Source organism: Aplysia californica, unplaced genomic scaffold (assembly GCF_000002075.1).
Source record: "Aplysia californica isolate F4 #8 unplaced genomic scaffold, AplCal3.0 scaffold00681, whole genome shotgun sequence".
Lineage (NCBI taxonomy): Eukaryota > Metazoa > Mollusca > Gastropoda > Aplysiida > Aplysiidae > Aplysia > Aplysia californica.
Window position 1 is genome coordinate 250,121 of NW_004797951.1, and position 26,789 is coordinate 276,909.

The 26,789-nt window shown below is 40.0% G+C and overlaps 1 protein-coding gene across 1 annotated transcript in view; it reads right to left on the bottom strand.

Moving 5' to 3' along the window:
- Positions 1 to 26,789, bottom strand: part of LOC101856465 (C-Jun-amino-terminal kinase-interacting protein 4) — a gene marked incomplete in the record, with an annotated part of 80,142 nt that overhangs the window by 40,756 nt on the left and 12,597 nt on the right. Inside the window, 8 exon segments of the mRNA XM_035972404.1 lie at positions 4,369 to 4,383; positions 9,983 to 10,176; positions 10,846 to 10,996; positions 11,452 to 11,508; positions 12,292 to 12,349; positions 14,942 to 14,959; positions 16,132 to 16,197; positions 25,626 to 25,711. Of these exon segments, the coding sequence (XP_035828297.1) occupies positions 4,369 to 4,383; positions 9,983 to 10,176; positions 10,846 to 10,996; positions 11,452 to 11,508; positions 12,292 to 12,349; positions 14,942 to 14,959; positions 16,132 to 16,197; positions 25,626 to 25,711 (645 nt within the window).

The following is a 26,789-nucleotide window of genomic DNA, read 5'->3' on the forward strand; positions in this document are numbered from 1 at the left end:
CCATTCACAACCTCTGTCTGAGCTGTGCGCTGCTGGAAGAGAACAACAGCATGCAGAAAATGTAACACATTCAACCCCATGCTTCTTGTGAGGAAATACCCTGGTAGTTTGAGCCACTGTGTCAGTGTGCATGACAAACGTTTAGTAAGAGTTTTACAGCACTTGAAACACAACAAGGTCATAGAAGTGCCGAAGATTAGAGGTGTTACAAGAGAGCAAAAAACACAAAAAAGAAGGAGAGATCAGGACAATAGATGTTTGATAGGGAAGGAGTAGTAAAAGTTTTACCGCACTTGCAACACAATAAGGTCATATAAGCAAAAAGGAAACATAAATGTTGAAGATTAGAATTGTTACTAGACAGTACTAACATACACAGAAACAGAAAAGAACGAAGAGCGATAAGGACAATGATAGAAGTTGGATAACAGGACAGGAGGAGGCAAACCATACTGGAGCACCCATCAACCACCCACAGAAAATTTACAAAAATCTGTAATATCACAGTGGAAACTTAGTACACATTAACTCATGCAAAGGAAAGTATTTGGTAAGTAAGAGGAGAGAGAAACAACAACAAAGTCAACACACACGTAGAACTAATATATCGGGTCATAACATTAGCATGGCAAATAAACAAGACCACTTCTTCGATGTCGAACACACAAGGCTTGGCGGACACAGCACACTTCCTACAGTCACGCCAATGAACACACGGTTTGGGGACAGAGCATGATACTACTACTGAATGAACGAACCAACGGAACTTTATAAAACATATTTACACAATTCATTAACTAACATCAGACATGATTATTCAACTGCTAATACACAGCACAACGTTTCCACTTATTCCTGGATAAAGTAAGGCGACACACCACGATAGCAGATAGGTAGCCACTTCTCGCCAATAACAGACAGGGAAAAGATCGCCAGTGTAAGGCGACACAGCATGATAGCAGCCACCTTTCGCATGTAACAGACGAGGAAAAGATCGCCAGTACCAGACAAGGAAAAGGTCGCCATTAACAGACAAGGAAAAAGTGAACCCTGTCCAGAAGTGTTTGCAGAAAACCATTTTTTTTAAAAAGGCAACCACCTACCACCCCCACAAAACAAGACAGGTGATAGATCAACTGGGACATTCTCAAGAAATACCCAAAACAACAGAGTCAAAGAAATAAAATATTTCAGTATTCATCATTCCGCCATCGAGGTAGCCATAACAGAATAAGAGAGGGATAGTATATAGTATTTACTTTTCCTCACAAGGCGAAAGTTCCACCATTTTGAACGAAGCACAACCATAAAGACACAGAGCAGTTTTGGAGAAAATACCGACAAATCAGGGAAAAAAATGGGCACATATCGCCATAAAAAATTGAGTTATTCTAATCAGATGAAAAGTACACAAATATTTCACACTGGTAAAGATATAGGGGGTAAACTTTTGTGCATAAATGGAAAGGAAGTTTAAAAATATGGCCATTTGAGGAGACAAAACAGAAGAGAGAATGAATGACAATAGGTAACTAAGAACAATACGCTAGCCTGGGAAGGAAAACAGTTTTGATATCTGCATTCTATATTTGATTATGCAAATACAAGAAGACGGATAGGGGGCAGGGATTATAACACTGTAATATCATCATAGAACATGCTAGATTCCACCCCTCTCCACCTAATAAAAAGCAAACAAAACCTCCTGAATAGAACACTCCATGACAGATCCTTCACCGCCAACTGGACTGAGGAGGAACATGACACTGGAGGCACACCCCCCCCCCTCACCTCCCCAGTACGACACACACAGTTAAGTGATAATGCCTACTCATGCTATCATGACAACTAATCTTCCTGGTCTAGCAACAACACTGAGAGTCCCAACAGAATTTTAGATTTTATGAAGGCCATGGGCCTTTCTGGGAAATTATAGAGTGAAATTAAATTATTAAAAATTTGAATGTTATTTAGGAAAGCTGTTTTAGATTGAAAAAATATATTAACACCGAATTTTAAATAGTTTAACATTTTAAGATCTAACTATTGACCGAGCCCAGCCATACAGTGAACTGTTGCGAATAAAACTAACTTGTGTTCCACGCACCCATACGACCGTATGCAGTTGCGAGCGACGTAAAACCCCATACTAAACTAAACTAAGAGGTTAGAGAGCCTTCAAGCTTGGGATGCGCTGTGTCGTAGAGATTTGATGATATCAGGACTTCATATTGTGCAATCACTCATTTAAAGACGGGTTTCACTTTTGCCCTGAAAACCATCTAACAGAAATTTCCATTTTCTTTCTCTTCCAGATCATAAAAACGTATTTCTTAGTTGTACCAAGAGGTGCCAGTCTTCTTCCGTGACATCCCCACCAAAGAAAGGGATGCAAAGAGGTTCCGACACACACACACACACACACACACACACACACACACACATAAAAACATGGGCACCAAACGTGCACTAAATTATGCCCAGCTCACACAAAGTCGTCCTTACCACTACCACAGGGAGATTGTTGACTATGATGAGCATTCTCACATTTAGCTCGAGAAAAAAAAACAACTAACATAACCTGCACGCTCTTTTGATTCATAAATCTTAGCAAAACCAATAGAGTTTGAAACACCTCTTGTGACATGCTTAACTCACTCCTGGGAGTTTATCCCGAAACTGTACCCAAAAACCGGTCATTTTGGAATTTACTTATGTAAGGGCTCACAAGTAACTATAAATATAATCTAATAGCTTTAAAATTTGGCACAAAGTATACAACAAAAGATGGATCTTTAGACAACTAAATTTGAAGTACGTAGCTTTAGTAATTTTGCTTTCCGGTGTTGTACAGAGTTGGCATTTTTGGGGCTTATAATTTTTTTTTCATAGCCGAATGAGCAAGAGCAAGCCTACATTGATATATTCAAATATGCTTGTAAGTTTCCAGATCTATATAATATTGTATGTCATGTATAATAAAGACTGTTGAATACTTGCATGAATTTTAAAAAAGGACGTGTGAGAAAGGCGAAGAGAATCGATTGCGAGACATGCTCAGCTGATCAATGTGCACAAAAGTGCTGAAAGTGCCTTCATAAAAACTGCGATTTTTCCGTGTGCAAAGACAGTAGAAACAAAATTCCAACACCCCTCTAGGCAGAATTGGCCGGGGAAATAAAAAATTGACCTCATATAAACTTGAAGCCGTTTTCCTAAACGAAAAAAACTAGTACTAGTATACGGAACAAAACTATAGAACCGACTTATCTCCGTCGTGGGATTGAACGCAGCCCGCAACCTGGCCGAGATGATCTCGGTCACGGGATTAAGTGAGTTAAGAAGCCACGCCGGCATGGAGCCACCAAGTAAAAAACTTAGGGACCAAAAACTCCTAAACCTCATTCAAACCCCACACCTCCACGATATGAGGCATCTACGCTACATGTTGAAATAGGGCAGCTACTCACAACTCAACAACAGAGTTATAAACACAAATTTTTAAAAAACCTTAAAAAACAACACAAATAATACGTATATTAAAAACACGAAGTTAACAGAAAAGATCAAGTTCCTTACACTGATGGGAAGAAAAACTCCCTACTCAATAAAGACCATCAAGAAAAAGAGTTGGATGGTCGGATCCGAACACGAAAAAAAAGAAGAAACATAGAGAAAGAGAGAAACATTCTGCAAGCCTTCCAGGAATACGAGCTACACCGTAACATACTCACACACACATGTCCAGACACCACATCCAACAGCTAGATCAGATCTATAGAAACATGTACTAAGGGATCTCTATGGGAGATACTACCTCAGGGAAAACATCCCCCCCCTCCCACACGACATCCCCCCTTTCCAGCTATCTTTGTATAGCCCTTACAAGTGAATACCTTTTTGGGATTTGAGAAAATAATCAGAAACATTACAGAAACATTTCAATATTACAAGGCAGAGTGTAACTATTACTTTCTACAACATTTCGCCCCTTCGTTAATTAAGCACCCGCCAAATATTTCAAAAGGAAAACACAGCTTTCAGTTTGCCATCGTACACATTTGTAATTTTCTCCTTTTCAGCATTATAAAAACTTATTCAACTTTCTTTTTTTAGTTCTATGGTGTTTCTCATCCCTTTTGGTGTTTATCCGATTCACCGACTTGAATTTCCTAGAATTTCACTTGAAATTTACCTCATCGTTGGTTTCCTAAACTGGGCAATGAGAAAGGGAGAACCAAAATATAAACTGTGCTTTCTATAGGATTTTAAAAAAGAAAAAAAAAAAAAACACTGAAAAAAAAAAATGAAGAACAAAAATGAGGTGAGGAACAACACATGCCTTTGTAATATTCAAATGTCACTTACTGCCCCATTCTTGCTCTGGAGTCAAGTTCAGAACAGCAGAAATAGAGGGGTGGAGAGAAAATGTTCAACTGTTAGACATCTAAAGACCATGAGACAGCAGTATATGAGGGGGTGAATTGGGGAGATGCAGATGGGATAATCATGTCTGATGGCTCATTATGCTAAGGAGATTTATTTCCTTTGTAGCGCTGCTACAACTGATTAAGTCGGATATCATGCATTTTTGTCCAATGCAATAGAACATTTATAAAATATTGAGTTCCATTTCTTCTTGTGCACAGATTCGTTATTTCATCTAATTATGGCGCAAAAGCTTGAGAGTTCAAACACGAGTGAGCGCCTCAACCTTTTAGTGCCTGCTGCCTTCGTTCTGCTGCTAAACACTTAATAAAACAACTGCATCCATTGTGGATCAAACCCAAGAAGACTGGGCAGACTGAGTTAGTACATTCCTGTCTGCAGTTTTCACTCAAACGCACACACGTAGTGTGCAAACTACACCAATAACAATAAGTTCAACAATATCTGCAAAACAGACGTCCCTCAATCTTCCAGTCACAAGATTTGAAAAGAAATCACTTTTAGACATGCTCACATATACACACACACCCAAACACACACACGCTAACAAACACCCACCCATCTATGCAGCGAGCATAATGTCTGTCATCAAACAACGCAACAATCATAAGGTCAATGTCGCAGAAAAAAAATGATTAACCTCAATAAAGCATAAAGTGAACAAAAACATTAGGGAGTTACACATTATTTCTGCGACAGAGACCATAATAGACTGGGAAAAAAATCACAAAAACTTTTTGGTTAACACAATCATTGTAAGTCGAGCACAATGTAGAAGGTTGTCCTTCCGCTCACCACAACCAGCCTCGCCATCATCATCAGCACAGGCATCACTTTTGTAACACGAATGGCAATCACCATAAAAAAAACCTCGAGCAGCTCTGAGAAGGGGCAAGACAGTAAACAGAGAGCAGTGACAGAAAGGATAGAAGATTCCCTGACCTATCACGGGACAAGCCTACTAAATAAAACCACCCATTTATTTCTGGGGAAATTTTTTAATTCAGGGTCACTAAATTCTTAGAAAAGAGATGAACGTGTGTTGGTAAAATCTCAATATCTTTCATATCTTTCAACTTTAAACGAGCCAACCTAACAGACCAAAGAGCTGCACCTTTCACTAGCACCAACTTTCACACTCAATTCTTGTTTAAGGTGTGCAGGCACCATTTCACCGGTTTTGTACCAGTTACTGATATCCAACGACAGTCATAATTTAATCCATTAAGTCTTCAAAGGGACAAATATCCCTCAAATTTTAAAAAACTTGAGATCATACCGTCTTGAAAAAACCCTCCACGTGTGAGTCCGAGGTCAGACTTGCACAACTAGTGTATAGAACAAAATATTTAGTTGTGAACAACCTTCAAAGAGTAAAATTGTTTTTTTAGGATCATCTGGTGATTGATGTTCTCAGGGGAGAGTACCCCTCAAATTCAAAGACTGAGATCGTACCTTCTTCAAAAAACCCACTGACTTTACAACTAGTAATATTATAGAAAAACATATTTAGTTGTGAACAACCTTCAAAGGTTAAAATTGTTTTTTAGGATCATCTGATGATTGATGTTCTCAGGGGACAGTCAACTAGAAGGGGAGGTGAGGGGAGGGGGGCTGCTATAAGTGTCTAACAGGGTGGTCTTCCTCCGACCGTGGGTGCATACCGGGCAGACTAGACGTGGGGCGGGACGGGGTGTTGGTGTGGGAGGGGGAAGGGGGGACAACCACGTCCGACGACACCATCGGGATCAGTGTCGGGGGCGGGGCGCCCGAAGGGGTCGGGGGCAGGTGCGAGAGTTCAGAGGTCAGGTGAGCCAGCTCCGAGGGTATCAAGACCGGGACGGGGACAGGGGACTCCTGGGTCGTGGTCAGGGCCGGGGCCTCGGGAGGGGGGAACAGGGTCACGTGGGGCAGGTGCGAGATGGCGCTACCGCTGGGGGACGGGACTAGCGTGACGGAGGACACAGGGGGCGCTGGCGGGGAGGACGGGGGAGCGTCAGACCACGAGGAGGAGGAAGAAGAGGAAGAAGAAGGGAAAGCGGGGGAGTCGGAAGAGACGCCGGAGGAAGACGATGAGGGCGTGGCGGCTGGTGTGTGGTGCGCGGAACGATTGAGCACGGATTGGATCACGTTCCTGTGTCGCGCCGGCATCTGTTTGAGGCTGGAAGAGGCGGGGGTGGGGTTGGGGTGGGAGGGGGCCACCAGCTCGCTGAAGCTGAGGGCGGGGGGGGCAAACATCACAACGGTTAGTTTAGTTCTAGTAAGAGTTTTACGGCACTAGCAACACAATAAGGTCATTTAAGTGCTGAAGACTGGAGGTGTTACAAGAGAGTAACAAACACGAAAAAGAAGGAGGGGGGATAAAGATGACAAATGTTTGAAAGGAAAGTAGAAGCAAACCACACCAGAGCACCGGCCAACCACCCACTCACAACAGTTAGTTCAAAGACCAAAGCGACAAGACACTAGGCACTACTAAACCTCTAGTGAGGAGCGTCTCCTCTCTGCCTACAAAAACAAAGTGCAGGGCATTCAATTCCATTAAGTGCGAAAAAAACCAAAACAACAAGATAGCCAACAGAAACAAGCAGAGGGTGAGGCAGAGCATAGTCATCATTTGTTTTAAAGATTGAAAGATTCAAGACAACAAACAATTTTTAAAAATTAAATTGGGTTTTTTCACTGTCTGTAGATAGAAAAAAAGGGGAGAGCGTAGAGTCAATTAGCGTTTGAAAGACTGACATGAAGAAATCCAGACAACAGAAACAAATTTAAATGCTTTTTCTGGAAAAGTGGGAGTGGAGTAACGGTTTGGGGGGGGGGGGGGGGGGGGGGGGGGACAATGTATTTAATAAAACAGTAAAGAAAAATCAACAAGAGAAAGAAGGGTCCCCACTTTTGACAAAACACATGTTACAAACACTGATGAATTTTTTTTTACTTGACATGGAATGGAAACTAAAATAGCTGACTGAGATTGCCTGATCCGGATGCTGATTTTCACCCTGGGCCACAAGATTTATAGGCTTTGAAACATTTATGACAAACAACAAAAAAAGATAGAAAAGACTCCATATTTGTACTTATTATCATTTAAATAAAAAGAAATTACCCCCTCCCCCCTAAAATTTTTTTCTAATTTCAAGGTTTTTTCCTTTTAGAACATGAAACTGACATTATTTTTGTTCTGAAATATATAATTCTCTACCTGAACCAGTCGAAACTCAACTCAGACACATAGGGAGAAAGGGGGGAAAAACTGGTCTAAAAGACCTACATGTACTTTGAGTTAAAAGAAAAAAAAAAAAAGAAAGAAAAATCTTTTTCGTTTAATCAGGCCCTCTTTCAATTCTACACAATTGTCTCATAAAATTACAATGTAAACACCGTAGCTCAGATACGGCCAATGTGTTTCACAAAGCTGTGGAAATGGAGATGAACATGTGTGGTCAGCACTCATTCAACCCGTTGTAATATCTCTGAAGACCTTTTTTCCAAAAAAAAAAAAAACAAACATTCAATATATAAAAAAAAAGATAATGAAAAAGACATGTCCTGAGGGTCTCTCGCTTCACTTAGATTAACAGGAAAAGCAGTATCAACCCACTACTGCCCAGCCGTGCTGCAAACTGAGAAAGACATTTACAGAACGTTTAGAATAGATTGGACACCAGACTACACAAACAATCAGCAAACCCCACCAGAGCACCCACCCACTACCCACAGGAAGCAAAGATGGCAAAAACAAAAACAAAACTCAAATATATGACCAAAACAGGGCATACACCCACCAAACTACAAAAAAAACCCAAACACATCAAAACTTTTCAAAGAGATCAAGACATAGTGAAACAAACACAAAAAGACAGCACATTTACACGACATGCCCATACACTGACAACCTGACACGCCTGCACACTGACATCTTGCTGACAGTAACATTCCCTTCATTTACGGTTTGTCCCACGCCCCAAACACACACACAGAACGGCAATTTACTTACTTTATAAATGTAATGCAGAGTAAATATTCGAAGCAAAGGCTACAGTACAGAAAAAATCAACCCACCATCTCTAAATTTCTTTCTTTTCAATAAAACTAACAGTGATCTGAAACTATCAGTCTCAGTCAACGACACACGAAGCAAAGCACAAACATTTTAGACACCACAAACAAAAAGAATCCTACACTCTTCAGTGACAAAAAGAGGGACACAACCTAAATCTTCCAATCGGTCGTATGAGTAAGGAGAAAAGGAGACGCACATCGACACAATGATGGTCCGTCAGCCATAGGAAAAAAGCCATCCAGACAGACACAAACAATAAATGGAAATGAAAGGAGAGAAACAAGACCTTACGTGCTGCCCACCAACCACCCACAATCTGAACCTTCACTTTTATAAAATAAATTTACAGTAACCTATCAACACTATTTGGTTATTTAAGAGGCGGGACCTCACGAATTTAACGTCCCTCTCCAAAAGGACCGAGCCACACATGAAATTCGTGTAAAGTGTCTTTCCCAAGAGCTGAAGCTCAAACCCCCCCCCGCCTTACCACTAGGCCACCGACACCACTCTTTATTCTGACACAATCAAGACACAGACAAAAGGTGAAAAACACCAAGGGTAAAGTCTCAGCTTGAAAACAAAATATGTGCAGTAAAAATACCTTGTTACAAGTGTAATTATGACTTTCAGGCTTGACATAAATCTCAATCATTAAAATTTTAAAAAATTGAGATGAGACAGGAGAGCTGGAAACAGTAAAGCTATAAGGGAAATAAAAAAACAAAAACACAGACATAATAAGACCCATTTCATGCTGGAAAAGAGCAAAAGAGAAAGATGTGAAAATCATGGATAGTAAAGAAGTTGGACCTACCACACCATTGACATTTTCAAACAGCACAACGTGACAACAGACATGCTTCAGCAAAAACTGAGCCAGCGCTTACCGTGTGCAAAACTTAGTAAAATTAAGCTTCGCGAAAATGTTCTAAACAAAATAATATGGGGAGACAACTTACAGCAAAAGTATCATTATTGGAAACAAAGGTAGTTAAGTTAAACGAGTCGACCTTCAGAAGAAACATAGTATAAAAAAAATATGATTTCTCATTTTTGCTAATAAAATGCTAAAAAATGTATGTTCCCCTTCTCCGCACCCTATTCTAAACACGCAAGACAAGCAGAGAAAAGACATCTATAATTTAGCTCTACACAAGAAAGCAACAGACAAGCAGAAGAGAGGACAAATGGAGATACAAATACACGTGTCTATCAACAGTCCTACTCCCACAACAAAACAAAACAGACAGACACACACACATCCCTTTCGCCTGGAGAAAAAACAAACTAATATGATAAGTCCCAACTTACAAGACAACAAAAACAAAACGAACAGACATGCACACGCACACACAAAAACAAAACACACACACCCCCCCCACAACACAAACACAGAGATCCCGAACAAAAAAACCACAAACACAAAAAGGCACGTCCCTCCACAAAAAGGTTCCTACTCACAAGTTCCAGACGGTGGATTTCTTCTTCTGCGTCTGCAACTCGCCGGGGTGTTCCCGCGAGGCTCGGATCATCTCCGTCCACCTGACGGCCTCCTGCAGCTCCATCAGCCGCTCCTTGTACTGGTTGCGCTCCATCAGCACCCGCGCCATCTCCACACGCGTGAACCGCTTGCGCTGGGCCATCGGCACGTCATCCTGGGAGGAGAAATGTTTGGTAGTTTGTTTAGTTTTTTTAGTTTTAGTAGAGTTTTACGGTACTTCCAACACAATAAGGTCATATAAGAGCCGAAGATTAGAGGTGTTACAAGAGAGTAACAAACACAAAAAAGAAGGGAGGAGAAAAAGATGATAGACGTTTGATAGGAAAGAAGAAGCAAACCACACCAGAGCACCCACCAACCAACCACATTGTTTGTTTGAGTATAGAGAAGAACATTGGCACGTCATGCTGGGAGGGTTTGTTTAGTTTTTTAAAGTTTTAGTTAGAGTTTTATGGCACTTGCAACACAATAAGGTCATAGAAGTGCCGAAGATTAGAGGTGTTACAAGAGAGTAAAGACGATAGACGTTTGATAGGAAAGAAGAAGCAAACCACACCAGAGCACCCATCAACCAAGAAAAAAATACATGCGCTCACCTGTCTAGCCTCAACAGCACAAAGTCTACTTCCACTATCAAGACATCCCGGAAATAGCAGTTCACAAGAGAGTGACAAACATACAAAAGAAGTAGAGGAAAAAAGGACGATAGTAAGGATGAGGAAAGAAAAGGCAATATATATATATATATGCCTGAGTTCGCTAGATTAGTGTCACATTATCAACAACATCTCGCAACAACTACCAACACACTGGTTCAACTTACCTCTTCCTCTGTCTTCTCTGTATGTTCTTTCTTTCTATCATTCTCCTCCTTCACCTTCTTCAGCTCATCTTCCAGCTGGGTGATTCTCAGCTGCAGCCGGCTCTTAACCGCTTGCAAAGACGTGATCTCCTCTCGGAGAATCTCCTGCTCACTGCAGACAGCGAGATAGACAAATGTTAAAACTGATACACTGACTTGTAGTGCGTGCCAGATCAGCATGATACATGGGGACAAGAACAAACAAAGACTAGAGCAAAAATACACAGTTAAGAACCAGAAATAGCAGACATCTGAGCACCCACCAACTGCCCGTTCTATTTCAGAGCAGAAAAATGACGTAGCAAAGAGTAACGTCACACAGAAACCACAAAACATCTTCAAATGATGACCGCCCATTTGTGACCCAAACCTAAATCACCTTACTTTTCGTTGTGACAATTTTTCGAACCCACTCAATAACAAAACAACCGCAACAAAAGTATCAAGTAACCCAGCTCTTCCATCAAATACATTTTTAAAACAAAACAACCAAATAAAGACAGCAAAGCAATATGGCTGAGAAAACAAACACAGCCTCTCTCCTGCATAATGCAGAGCTGCACTTACCTGGACAGCTCATCCACCTTGGCAATGAGGTCGTCTTTCACAATATTGAGAGCATTCCTGCAAAGATACAGACAAACACATACAATAGAATCTTTGAGACATAAACAGCAAAGATAGGTAACATGGCACAAGAGGAAGTTTCTTCTAAAATACTAAAACTATCTTATACCTAGCTGACCCCCATTACATAAGTTATTTACACACAGGAATTGTGCTTATCTTATCATGTTTGAGAAAAGAGTCTTGATAGTCTTGAGAACTGTTGATGTATGTGTGTGTGTGAGAGCGTGTTCACATGTATGTGAAAGTGTGTTGATGTTTGAGTGCGAGTGTGACGGGAGAGAGAGTGTGAAAGTGTGTTGATGTTTCAGTGCGAGTGTGTTGTGAGAGAGAGAGAGTGAAAGTGTGTTGATGTTTTTAGTGTGCTGTGAGAGAGTGTTTGAAAGTGTGTTGATGTTTGAGTGCGAGTGTGTTGTGAGAGAGAGTGTGAAAGTGTGTTGTGAGAGAGAGTGTGAAAGCGTGTTGATGTTTGAGTGCGAGTGTGTTGTGAGAGAGTGTGAAAGCGTGTTGATGTTTGAGTGCGAGTGTGTTGTGAGAGAGTGTGATAGTGTGTTGATGTTTGAGAGCGAGTGTGTTGTGAGAGAGAGTGTGAAAGTGTGTTGATGTTTGAGTGCCAGTGTGCTGTGTGTGAGAGTGTGTTGTGTGTGAGAGTGTGCTGTGTGTGAGAGTGTGTTGTGTGTGAGAGTGTGCTGTGTGTGAGAGTGTGTTGTGTGTGAGAGTGTGGTGTGTGTGAGAGTGTGCTGTGTGTGAGAGTGTGTTGCATGTGTGCCAACGACTCACTTTGTGGCCAGCAGCTCTGTGTTCTCCAGGATGAGATTCTCCAGCTCTTTGCCCATGCCTGAAACAACAACAATGACGGTGTTTATATGTGTTAGAATAACAAAATGGCATATCATGGTTTGAATAGATGTTAAAGTCTTAGTAGAGGTTTTACAGCGCTCAAAACTGCATAAGGTCATATGAACGCAAGAAGATTAGAGGTGTTACAAGAGAGTAACAAACATAAAAACGAAAAAGGAGAGATAAGGACGATAGATGTTTGATAGGAAAGAAGGAGCAAACCACACCAGAGCACCCGCCAACCACCCAGTTTAAATATCAGATTGCATACAAATTTTAAGGTGCTTGCAAAACAATCAAAACAATCAGGTCATATAAGTGTCCAAGTTTGAGATATTACTACAGAATACACACACGAAAGACGGAGGAGGGATGAGGACGATAGATATTTGATTGATAGGAGAGATGGAACAAACCATACTAGTGCACCCGTCAACCACCCATACATGAATAGTCCATCTAAAGTAGGGTTTTGAAAACTCACAACACCTGCTAAATAAAAAATTATTTTCCTCCACATGTTTTTAAGTCCAGAATATTTCACCTGTTGCCATTTATAGCAGCAGCCACTATGACGGCAGCCATAGTTACCCAATCAAAGACAAGGTAAATGACATAACAAGTTTAGTAGTAGTAGAGGTTTTACAGCGCTCGCAACTGCATAAGGTCATATGAGCGCCAAAAGATTACAGGTGTTACAAGAGAGTAACAAACATAAAAAAGAAGAAGGGGAGATAAGGATGATAGATGTTTGATAGGAAAGAAGAAGCAAACCACACCACAGCACCCGCCAACCACCCACACATAACAAGTGACCAAAACCCCATCAGTACACTCTACATCATTAACGAAAAAGGCTACTCCAACCCATATACCATTAGCCAGCCTAAGACGAGAAGGATGCAAGATCCCAGCAGACAGACATAGATGTGAAATGCAATAAAACATTTCCCCATGGGAAATACGAATCTAAGAGAGTGTTTTAATATGCAACAGGCACTGATATAGATTCCGACAGCAATAACGAGGGGAACTTTTAGTTTTAGTAAGAGATTTAAGGCATTTGCAACACAATAAGGTCATTTAAGTGCTGAAGATTAGAGGTGTTGCAACAGAGTAACAAACACAAAAAGGGAGGAGAGATCAGAACGATAGATATGTGATAGGAAAGAAGGAGCAAACCACACCAGAGCACCCACCAACCACCCACAACGGGGGAACGAAAAAGGCAAGAGACAACCAACTACTCGAACTGCTAGATTAAAAGGTAGGTGTTGCAAGCAATCAGAACGTCTTTCTAACAACCCACAAGACATAGTATGGGTATATGGGGCCGGGTTTTAATAATAATAATAATAATATTAACACTAATAATGAATCATAATAATGATATAATAATAATTGTATATCTATGGCATGCTTTAGAACTACATTTCCTCCATCCACACTTATTTAAAGCCACTAATTTTCAGGTCAGCTCCGCAATTTCAAATCTTCCTTTCTCATCCAGCACAAAATAAATGCCCAATTTGTAACTTCCACACTGTGAACAGAGCAGCTTTCAATTATGTCTCAATCCACGTTCTCAACATAACAAAACAAAAAAAACAAGTAATAAAACGCATCAAATGTTTCAACCACAAAAGCCTCTAAAACCCATGCACTGCAAATGCACACCAACCTGAGCACAGACCTAAAAAAAAAACAAGGGAAAAAAAAACAAACCAAACCGGCGCTTCGCATTTCCACCACAACCGTGAAAAATAAATTACCAGCATTTTCAGCAAATTATAACGACAAGCACAATTAACATGAAGATTTCCAACACATTTTCTCAAGGTTTTTAAGACATATTTTTCTTTAACGCATCCTGCTACGACAGAAAACTATTTTATTGAATACTTAGGAATCACTTTGACTAGCGAAAACACCTATCTCGCTACTGCTGTAACAGAGATTCTATTCTTCAGGAATGGAGCAAATCAGTCATCTAAACAGACACCACCTCCAAAACAACCAAGCCAGCACGACACCAGCACCCCAGCCCATCCTGACACCAACTGAGCTAACAGTGGGACTCAGCCTTAGGGACAACAATAGCTGCCATCAGCAGAGACCCCCATATTGTGGTGTGCCTGAACCTTTAGGCAGTGTCCCAATTTCCGCCTACAACATTTTTTTTTCCCCGGCACATTGAGAGAATTTTACTGGGAGAGGGGGGGGGGGGGGAGAAGGAGGGAGAGGAGGTTCCGAAAGAGAAAGGGTGGTCAAGAGAGAAAAGACAGAAGAGGAACAGAAAGCAGAGGGGGGGGGGGGGGGGGACAGAAAGGGGAGAGGAGACAGAAGAAAGTAGAGAGGGAAAGACAGAAACTAGAGATAGGGAGAGAAGAGAGGGTGGAGATGGAGAGAAGAGGAGAGAGAAATGAAAAGAGAGAAAATAAGAGAGAGAGAGAGAGAGAAAGAGAGAGAGAGAGAGAGAGAGAGAGAACAAGTGAGAGGCAAAGAATAAAAAGAATCAGAGAAAGATTACATACACTGCACCTCGCATGAAAAAATGCAAATCTCTAGCTAAGTCCAAACCTTTCCTTACCAAAGAAATTATCCCCGACTGTAGTCCACACACGCACAAACATGCGCGATGATGCAGAATGTGGGAACCGGGCCAAAAATGATGTAAAAGGAGGAGAAAAGCTAGCATTAGTATGTTAAAATCATCCTGACACATGCAAGCTATCAAAAAACCATTCAAAATATCAGGCATGTCATAACATTCCAAAAAAAAACCCCAAAATCCTATCCAATAAATGAATCTTTCCTCGTCTTCTATTTCAAATTGAAAAGTGTCTTAAGTATAAACAAATTAAAACATACTGCAGCAGGTATGGATTTTTTTTCCACTTAAACCGTTTGTACGAGTATTTTTCTTTTTAAAAAAAATATACTTTCAAATATGGCTCAATATTTTCCACAAGCATAGCCGTATAGAAGAAGCTGAGAAGCAAATTCTGCTGCCGATAAGTAACACAATAAGCTGTGCAGCAGCTCCTGGATAGAAGAACAACCAGCGGAATCTTCTCACCTGAAGTTTGATTTGTACACAAATCTCAACACAAATCTACATCAAAAAGAACAAGTGTAAGTAACTGAGAGAACGGACCATGGGTTTGATCCCTTAATAACAAAAAAAAACGAAATGGAAATTCTTTTTACTTTTATGAATTAGAAAGCAACTTATTCTGAAAGAAAAACAAAGATTTGTTCAAATGCCTGCCAAAATTGACAGATGATTCAGCAATATGACAAAATAAACTAAGAGGTAATTGAAAAACAACGACAAAAAACAAATTTTATCCAACCTATATGATGAAAACTGCAAAAAAATTTGCAACAGTAACTTTACAATATTATGCCATGTGTTCAACTACTGATAACACAGGGATTCTTTTATGAGCATCAGTGTTTCACCAGAAGTGATACAAACCTTTTTGCTAAAACAAAATTTCTGCAATAATCATATAAATCGCTTTACTCCCACGAAAACCTCAATCAATCAAGTTTTCAAACAGTATTTTTTAAAGCAAATCTAGAACGAAAAACTTCCTGAAAACGAGATGCTCATAAGGAGAAAAAATAAACGAACAATTGTTCAACAGAGTTTCTTGTATTATTATCTACACACACACACACACGGACAGACAGACAGACAGACAAAGAGGGCGACACTGACGGTGCGGAGCACAGAAGCAGACAGCGAACATGCACCACTGAGACGACTCATACCAGAATCTTTATCATTGTCCTTGTCTTCGTCATCCCCCTCATCCTCCCCTGGGTTCTCGTCACTATCTGCAAGATGACAACATTCACATGCAGCGACATCAACAACAAGGGTGAACACCGAAGAAGAAGAAGGAGTAAACGAAAAAAAAAAAATGCAAGGCAATGACCAGGTGAACGCGCGCGGTGGGTGTGCAGCACGTAGCAGCAGCGGCCCACGCAGGAGAGGCACCGTCGGCGTGTTCACTGCTCACCCCTTCCCACCAAGCTGGACTGTGTCACGTCATTTCAGGGACACGACTATGTGCTAAAGTCTAAGCCTAAAAATGTATTATTTGGGGAGGTAAAATGTCCAATTATGTCATGTACTTAAGGGACACAACTATGTGCTAAAGTCTAAACCTAGAAGTGTCTTATTTGGGGAAGTAAAACGTCCGATTATGTCACGTACTTAAGGGACAGGAGTAAGTTCAAAGATTCATTTGAAGCAAAATGTCTTAGAGTGCCACATACTTGGGGAGAGGAACCTCTAAAAATAAAACAATACGCAGACAATACAACTTTATTCCTGAGTGACACTGACGATTTGAAAAAGTATTTAATCAGTTGTAAGAGTACTCAATTTTTTTCTGGTCTACACTTGAACCCAGACAAAACATTTGCCACGTCTACAAATGGTACAGAAATAACTACTAGATTCAGGATTTAGGCTAAATGTCTTGTTTGTGGGAGTAAATTTCTTGTAGGTGGAAGCCAACAAATCTCTAATGTGTGGAAGCAAAATGCCTTAATCGTGGAAGTAAATCACTTATCTGCTGAAGCAAAGCATCTTATTTGCTGAAGCAAAATGCCTTATTTGTGGACCCAGTAAATGTCTTATAATTTGAGGACTCATTATGGACAGTTATCCTGCAGGTCAGAGTACACAGTGATTTGTCTGGGAGAGAAACTCCAAGGCGGAACCTTTTTAAAGATTCTGAACATAAGATTCTTCAAAATCAAAGGGGGGGGGGGGGTCTGAGTTAAAATACGAAAAAATACCCCTGGCATTAGGATCTTGTAGTAGTAGTGATTAGGAACTCCATAATCCTGGCATCAATTCTCACTGCATTCTATCTACAGTACACCCCTAGCCACCCAATCTGTCATCATACTATGACATCGTCAGACGGGGACCCAACATGTCCAAAACAGTCCAACTTGGTGGGGTGAGAAACCAAATGCAAAACAGCACTAAACAAGCATGCTAAATGCAATATGCAACACCAAACACTGATGTTATAAAAAGGAAAATGATGCACAACATTTAGCAGCACATACACTTATCAAACAAAACATTTAATATGTCACGTATCGGAAGAATTTGCCCGTTCTAAAGAAAAGACAAAAGTTTCCACCACACAAAAACTTTTGTTCCCTGAAGTGAAAAATAAAAGTCTGCTCTCCCTCCACCCCCACCCCTCACTTCCACTATCTCACCCTCCAAGTAACACCAACATAGAGGACATCCTGTAATCACAACTTTTAACCAGCTGAATCATCCCTACTACAGAAAATTGTTTTTTCAGTTTTATTCCTCTTGCTACTTCAAAAGAAAAACAACCTTTTCACAAAACTATGGTTTATTTAAGGTCTACCGAATCTTTCTTTTTCTCAGCATTTTCCACATGAAAATGTGCTCCCCCCCCCCCCCCCCCCCCCCGACCTCGGCTCTATTTTGTGATTTTTCTTCAAACAGAAAACATTTCCATTTATCTAACAATATCTATACCCACATCTTTTCCTTGTGTGCAATATCTTGCTCGTGGGCGAGTTCAATCTTTGCAAGGGAAATTCCTTCTTTTAAAAACTCCGCTTCTATACAGACAAACAATATCAACCAATTCTGTTACAAGTTTAAACAAACATCCCTCCACAGACAAAATAAACAAACAGTTTTATAAACTCCATCTTCAATGTTTGGAAACAACTCCAGGAGCCCTTCTGTCCCTCTGAAGTCCTGGACAAACATTCTCAAAAATATCAGGTCATGCTTTAAACGATAGAATGAAGCTCCCCAAATCATACAGACCCTTGCCAAAGAGAAAATGACAGTAGAAGCTAAACTTTCCTTTGATTTTTTTGTGGCCATCACCAAGGAAGGAGAACACCAAATTACATGATGTGTCCCTCGTACAAAAGTGATGTCATCAATATATATTTCGTAGGTAAACAATCAATCAAAAATGTAATCACTGAAACTCATCAAGACGTTTCTAGAATCACAAAACATTGTTGGATACAGCAATCACAATATCATGCCTACCAAAACTATCGTACCTCAAAAGGCTGTAATAAAAGCTCAGAATCCCATACAACAGTATGAAGTAGTTGATGTCTGCTTCATTGTTTAAGAACTCTAAATCAGATAGGAAAGCTCTCCTAAAATGACAAATACTTAAGGCATTACTTCTTACCATGGAATTTCTTTCATAAGATTCGTCTAATAAAGACATGTTTACTGGATACAGATATTTTTTAAAGAAACTTTGGTTTCATAGCAGACTGTCCTTCATTATATCAACCCTTTACTATTCTTGGCACACAAGGTCCCTGCAGCATCAGCTTAAGTATTTTATATATGAAACAGCAGGCTCAAGAAGAGAAAGGAGGAAAAAAAGAAGACCCAACAGAAGTAATCTCAAAGTGTAACAGAGCAAGCCTCTCTGTAAGAAAAGAAACTGCCCTCAGAAAACAGTATTTTCAAAAAACAAAATAGAAATAGCCCAACGTGTGGTGCTTGGAAAAAGAGGCATCGGGTGAAGATGTTCCTGAGTGCACAGGAAAGCCCTTCATTCACACAAAAAAATTATAGCCACAGTATAAATCTATCTAAATTGAGCTGACCAAATACAAGACTACCAGAATTGGTCTTAGGGTATCTTTGAACAATCTGACCACATGAAATGCAATTATTATTAACCTACAATGGGACAAAAAAGAACATAGAGTGTTAGACAAACCTAAAACCTTGGTCGCTGACTGATCAAACCACTTCTTTCTCATAGTTATCATTCTGAAGCATAACCAAGGGTTCACATTCCCTGGATTTCTTGAAAGCAAAGAACTGTTTGAATTACAATCTACTTTAGTTAAATTTATAACCGGAAGACATTACAAATTGAAACTGTTCATTGATATTACTCATTCAAAGACACTTATCCTTTTATTCCTTTATTCTTTCAAGGAAATATAATTTCTCAAACATTAATGACTCCTGTGTCCACAAGCAAGAAAAGAGAAAAGGAATCCTTTGGTCCAATAAAACAAATCTCATTGCACATTGAGTTTCCAGAATAATGAAATTTACGCTGAAGCCAAAGTGCGCACAGCTTATAAAAAATAATTGTGTTAAAAAATTTGCAAAGCTTCTGATGTGACGACACTGAATAGCTATTGATCACGCCCTCGTTATATACAACATTAAACCAGCTTAAAGCTGCAACTCTAAGAGCCTTTCTAGAAAGCAATAAACGTTGACAAATAAATGATTTTGTGCTTTGCGTGCAAAGCCATCAACAAGCCTGTCAGATTTTATCTTTAATTAAACATTTTTTTAAAAAGCTATATCTCGGGCCAAAGTCAGAAACCGTACAAGAAATTCCATCAATCTGTCCATTAATTTTAACCGTTTACCAAAATGAGCCCCCTTGCTGTGTTCTCACTTTAAAATTACCCATCCAATCCTGTATTTCTTTAAACAGTTCTCATGGACTTCAAACTCTGTGACCTGAACTTTCCAGAAATGGCATCTCTCCCGCAAGTGACACTATTATTATTATATTTTTTTTTTTTTTGGGGGGGGGGGGGTGTCATCCACATTTAGTTAGGGAAGATTTAAGATCTCACATTCACTTCCTACAGTACAGTAACGTTCCTAAGTCAATATCACACTACGCTAGCATTGTGAAGAACATGCACAGAGCCTTCTTTTAAACAGGGACATGGGATACATTCCTCTAAATGCAATCTATTAGTATTACTATCATAATCAATATTTCTAACACATGGCGAGGAATCAAGGGCGTGAAGTACTGCTATTCAGGTACGCAAATAATACTACCTCCCACAGCAAGAAATTTCCAGTAGCCTTGTATGATTTGGGAAAGGACTTTCCCTAAACAAATAAAATAGTCAACATACCTCTAAATGTCAAGTTATCACATAAACTTATTAATATTACTCTCTACTGTTCTTTAGACAGAACTTTGATGATTCTAATTCGAATCCATCTCCAAGCACGGCCTGCTACTCACACTCAGCAGAAGCAGAAATCTAACACACCAAGTACTGATCTCCCTGCCCTACACCTCCACAACATGTCCACCTATATGATTCATTTATTCATGCGCAGCTGTTCATTTCCACACTCTGTTAAAACGTATATACACCCAGTCACCAAAGTTTTCATGAAGAAAATGACAAAGCAAACAGTGTATTTATTTACATACTGTACACACGTATAGTTTGTAGACAGACAAAACATGACTTCGGTCAAAGAAACGAAAATGAGATACCAAAGAAAAAATAGTTTGAGATTTAGTTAAGAGTTTACTTATGACAGATATCTTCAACAATGAAAAGTAGAAAATCTACAACACCCTGCCAATTTAGAAAGTGCCCATGAAGAGCAAAAAGAAACAAGCCTGTGAAGCTCAGAACATTGCAGTGTTGAAAGTCTTTGTTGTATCAATTTGCTTACAGCAAAATAGGCCCTTATGAATGAATCGTCCCACACCAAGTAAAATGTAAAACATATTACGAAACTATAACCACCAGGCTGGGCACATCCGTATCACATTTTATAAAATTGTATGACTCATATTACAATCCAGCACCATTGTTACTTAAGACTGAGAAATAAGAGGGTGGTTGTCAACAGTTTAGTAGACTGTTTACAGTGATCCCAAAGGCCAATGTTGGTTAATAACAAATGTAACAAGACTAACTGAGAAATATATCCATTATCCCTGAGACTAACTGAGAAATGTATTTATTATTATCCCTGAGACTGAGAAATGTTTTCATTATCAGCCCTGAGACTAACTGAGAAATATATTTATCATCCCTGAGACTAACTGAGAAAAGTATTTATTATCCCTGAGACTAACTGAGAAATATATTTATCATCCCTGAGACTAACTGAGAAAAGTATTCATTATCCCTGAGACTAACTGAGAAATGTATTTATCATCCCTGAGACTAAATGAGGAATGTATTTATCATCCCTGAGACTAACTGAGAAAAGTATTCATTATCCCTGAGACTAACTGAGAAATGTATTCATCATCCCTGAGACTAACTGAGAAATGTATTTATCATCCCTGAGACTAACTGAGAAATGTATTTATCATCCCTGAGACTAACTGAGAAATGTATTCATTATCCCTGAGACTAACTGAGAAATGTATTTATCATCCCTGAGACTAACTGAGAAATGTATTTATCATCCCTGAGACTAACTGAGAAATGTATTTATCATCCCTGAGACTAACTGAGAAATGTATTCATCATCCCTGAGACTAACTGAGAAATGTATTCATCATCCCTGAGACTAACTGAGAAATGTATTTATCATCCCTGAGACTAACTGAGAAATATATTCATCATCCCTGAGACTAACTGAGAAATGTATTCATCATCCCTGAACAACTAGAAATTGCGAGGTCTTTATACCCCCGTCCCTAACGTCAAACAGAACATTTCCTTACACAAAAAAAGCAGCAGGACAGTCTCTCTTAAATTTCAAAGCAATTACCTTCACCCCCACTCAGTCCTAACGACAGTTTGACCAAGAACCCCTATCCCAGGGTGACAGGTACAGAGACCGAAAGTGGCATGCAAGAAGAAAGAAAAAAAGTTGGGAGAAGGAAAGAACGAAACGAGACGAGTCCAATCATGCCCGGTGCGGAGGGAGACACTGTAACCATCGCTATAGACATCGTCCCCGAGACATCCCAATGGTCACGATGCCCGTTCGGCAGACACCGAACCCCATGCCTCATGCTTCTACGTGCAGGCAGACAACAGAGGCTACTGTGCTACACGATACTATGCGAACCCAGACCCCCTCGTGTCTCTGTCACAGTTATTAAATTTCACACAATCTTACTCTAACCACTTATTGAACAAACTGCTCATCAAAAGTGTTCCTAACAATTAAAAAAATATTTCTCAAACTCGTGCAATCTCCTAAAGTCCATAGTAAGAAAGAAAAAAGTATATACGGCAAAAAACTGCGTGAAAATCAAAGTTAACTCTTTCACAGCCCGACCCAAGATAGTTGTGTCATATTGTGGGTTTAACACCCCTTTTCCACAAGGTGTTGTCGTTTATGAGGTACAACATCCAATTCAACAGCAAGACTTCCAATTTAATGTCTTGTCTCCAACAGCGTCAAATGAAGTGGGACAAAGACCCATGAAACCTACACAAAATAACCAAACTTCTAGAACCTCCATTTAGGATGATTTTAACTAGCACCCTTTGTATATCATGAGTCAAATAGGGAACCAACAAAGCTAATATTACTCCGAGCACTACCCCATTAGTAATTTGGCATGTCTAAACAAAAAACGTCATGGGCAAGATTTTAAAAAGCAAAGAGACCCATCAAACTTTCCATCCCATGTTTTTCTCTCCTCTCCTCCCTACCACTAATCAATAACTCACATAGTCCCTACCTGCAGTGACAGAGACGAACGATGCCCTCACCACCAGCCCCACTAATTCAGCACCCACTAAGCTTCCACACACCAACAGCCGAGCCGCATCATTAGCCGCTAAACATAGCCCACTCTATTCCTACGCAAACTCATTCTCTCTTCCTAACCACAGATACACCCTCATCTCCCAATAGCACCAAACATAGAAAAAGGCAGTGCAGATCACACAAGCTCCACACAACCATTTTCCAAAAACAAAACAAAAAAAGAATTAAAAAAAAAACAAAAAAACACCAACCAAAACTCCTGAACACATACAGCAAAGCAACAGCCAAAAACACCCCTAAAAAACCCAAAGAAGTCAAGGAAACAAAGGGGGAAAAAATATACATACTGAGTAACAAGAACATGAACTCCTCTACACAGAAGATTGTGAAAAGGTTCCAGTGAAATGTCTTAGTACACACAACGTTGTACTTATTTCTACACACACATACACACACACTTATATATCTGTATACACATATATATATATATATATGTATGTAACACACACGTAAAATATATATGACACATACACAGAGAGAAGAGAAAGACTACAGGCAAAAACAGAAGCCGTAATCTCAACACCTTGACATCAATACACAAAGAGATAAACGAGAGAACTGGGTGTGAAAATCTGTTACCTGTCGACGCATAATCCCCGGGATTTACTTGCCGGCCTAAAGTAACATTTAGGAACAGCAGCTTCAGCAAAGGCATTATCAAGCATTTACATTAGGGGGGGAGGGGAATTAAACAGCCAAACCCAAGACACCAAAGGAACCGAACAGAAAAGGGAACTGAACCTCATGAACGTATAAGAATGATAAAAAATGATAAGTCCCGTATATATGGTTATCATCAATAATAATATGGAAAAGAATATTGTGCTCACACTAAAATATTTTTTTTTAAAATGTATATATATGTATGTCTATATGTATACAGTACAGTGGTCTCCGCCTAAGATCCCGGTGCTCGGGAATGAGGAAAAACAAGAGACGGAAGGTGTACAGGTCGTTAGAACAATTCCATAATTAAAGAAAAACAACCATAGATCAAGACGCACTTGTCATCAGCCCTCCCTCGGAAATCTACCCACATCATCTTTCTTCTCGTTCACCATTACCAGTGACCCCAACCAGACCCAAGAAAGAGCGAGCAGCAACTAACCCGACCAGCTCCTCAAATATAGGTCTGAACATTCCAGAAGAACAAGCCATAAACCATCTCATCTAAAAGTTTTTAAAAAACGCAACGTATTTCTCATTTCAAAGATAGGCGTTTTTACACCCCCATCAACACGGTTTAAATTATTTAGGAGGCCAGCCTACGACCCTGCCTGTCGGGAACCAAACCTGGGCTGAGAGAGGAACCACGACATCCAAGCAGAAAGGCATAGGTGTACTCATGGCAATACAAATTCTCCCCACTCAGGAATCGAACTCAGGGTCTCCTGTGTGTGTCAGGATAGCGCCCAACCACTATGAGCCAAACGTGTCAGGCAGAACAAAAGCTCAGGTGGTTTAAGAGACAAATGGAACTCTAACCCTGTCTACCTCCTGAACTATCTTATGATCACAAACACAACCACAGTCATATGAAAAAAAAGACACCTCAAGGGGGAAGTTTAAATATACAAAATATTACGTATCACAAAAAGTAGCATGTACGGCAACCTCGGATAACAGGATGTTAGGTGGAGACCACAGTACAAATAATATATCTATATTCCCTCAATAAATCATAATATATACATTTTCAGTGCTGTCTTTTTGATAAAAATGAAAATAAAAAAAGGAAAAATAAAAGCTACAGACTACTATACAATTGCAAAGTGTTGAGAGTTAGTAAAGCAAAATGAAAGTCCCCTACTACTGAAATCACCAGTAGTTCCTACTGAGTTGTTCGATAGAAGAGAAAACAAAAAGGCATCCTGGTATCTATCTTAGTGAGGAGACTACCAAAGCGAAAGATACAAAAGCAAAAGATACAAGAGCAACAAACCCGAATCTTGCTAATTATTAAGAGACTAAACTGAGCAGACCGAGACTGAGTAAGGTTTCGCATCATGATGAAATGCATGTCAGCACATTATAATTTGAAACTATTTGCAATTAAGGCAAGGAAGGTCAAGAACAGTGGAAGGAACCAAAGTAGACTGCATGAACAAGCTCGTGAGAATATCTGCACTACAAAACTTAGCACACTAAGTTTTGGTAGATGAGAAAGAAAGATCAAGAACCACAGCAGGTCGCAGTTAACAGAGTACCCGGCATGATGGATAGAAAGAAGGATCCACTGAGGTCAGCCAGCCCTGCCCAGGACAAGCCGCTGAGAATTGTTTTTTTAACTTTATCAAGCAAGAGAGAAGGTTAGAGCGATGCTTTTCTAGAAACCTTTTATCAGCATTACTCATAAGACACTGCAACGTAACTGGGCAGTATGACGGAATAACTGAAAGAGATATTTAGAATCAGACTCAAAGACGAAAACGAAACATAAAATACACCTTCAAGACTGGCGATTAGTAAACAACTCCTTCATAAATATATATATATATGACCCTGCGAAAAGTATATGAACCATAAAATACAAATATATCAGTTTGTCTGTCCAACCGTCAGGGAGCTAGAAGTGTTACTCAAATGTGCACGTACATGCAAAAGTATCACAGATTAGAGTGAACTTTTGTTCTTCGCATACAAAACGGAAAAGGTTGAGAAAATCGTGTGAATTGAACAAGCTTACCTGTGATGTCCGCGCCAAAGTCGACCTCAGCGATCATGTCTGTGCCTTGTACGGAGAGCTCCTCGAATATAGAGTTATCATTGCGTCTGAAACAGCAGCAGAACAGTCCCAGAGAGGGAAAACATGCTTCAAAAAGTACGTTTGTTTTCCACATGTTTACTTGGTCATTTCTTTTTTTTTTACTTTTGGAGGAAAGTTAGCATAGGCATTTGGAGATAATACAACCACCTACATCACTGAACATACCCAAAAAAAAACCTTTAGAGTGTGAATTTTAGGCTGTACTTCTAGCATACAACTGGTTTCCGCATGGTAAAAGTTACTGTGTGCAACGGGCCAAGTTGCAAAAGGAAAAAAAGCATAGTGAAATATTAAATTCGGAACAAGTGCAGAAAAGATTTTCAGTTATTCAAAATATCCAGAGAAGTCACTGTTCACGGAAGCAACATCCCTGCATTCTGACATGTCCATTGACGCTCCGTTGCTCTCTCCAAAATGTCGCCGAGGGTCTTTCCACAGATTATGCCAGAGAAGTCGAGGTAAGCTTACTCAAAAACAAGTCCCTGCCTCGGCTTTAATCAGATTCGGAACCGCCTAACACACAATCTGTACACAAAGTTTAGGATCGGCAACTCAGAGCAGTGTCCACATGGGAACTGGCAGACAAACGGCAAATGACGTATTAAAAGCCTGCCCAAGGCATGAAACACTTGGGAGGAACTGTTGGCCCAACCCTAGGAAATCAAGAACTCTACATTAGTCTGGAGGACCTCTGGTAAACAGCACCAGAGACTGGGATGTTCACTTAAAGAAGAAAGGAGGAAGAGGAGGAGGAGGAAGAAGAAGAAGAAGAAGAAGAAGAAGAGAGAGAGAGAGAGAGAGAGAGAGAGAGAGAGAGAGAGAGAGAGAGAGAGAGAGAGAAAGATATTTGGCGCGGAGGGAGAGAGAGAGAGAAAAAAATGAATTGGTTTTCAGAATAAATGAGACGTTGAGTGCATGACTTCGAGTGAAGGAAGGAAGGCGGAAAGAAGAAAGATAAATTAAATCGCTCTCAGAAGAAGGGACATTTTACAAGGAAACGCAATTGACGAAACTCACATACACACAGAAACATACAGACACACACATACTAGCAGTACACACACAAACACACACACACACACA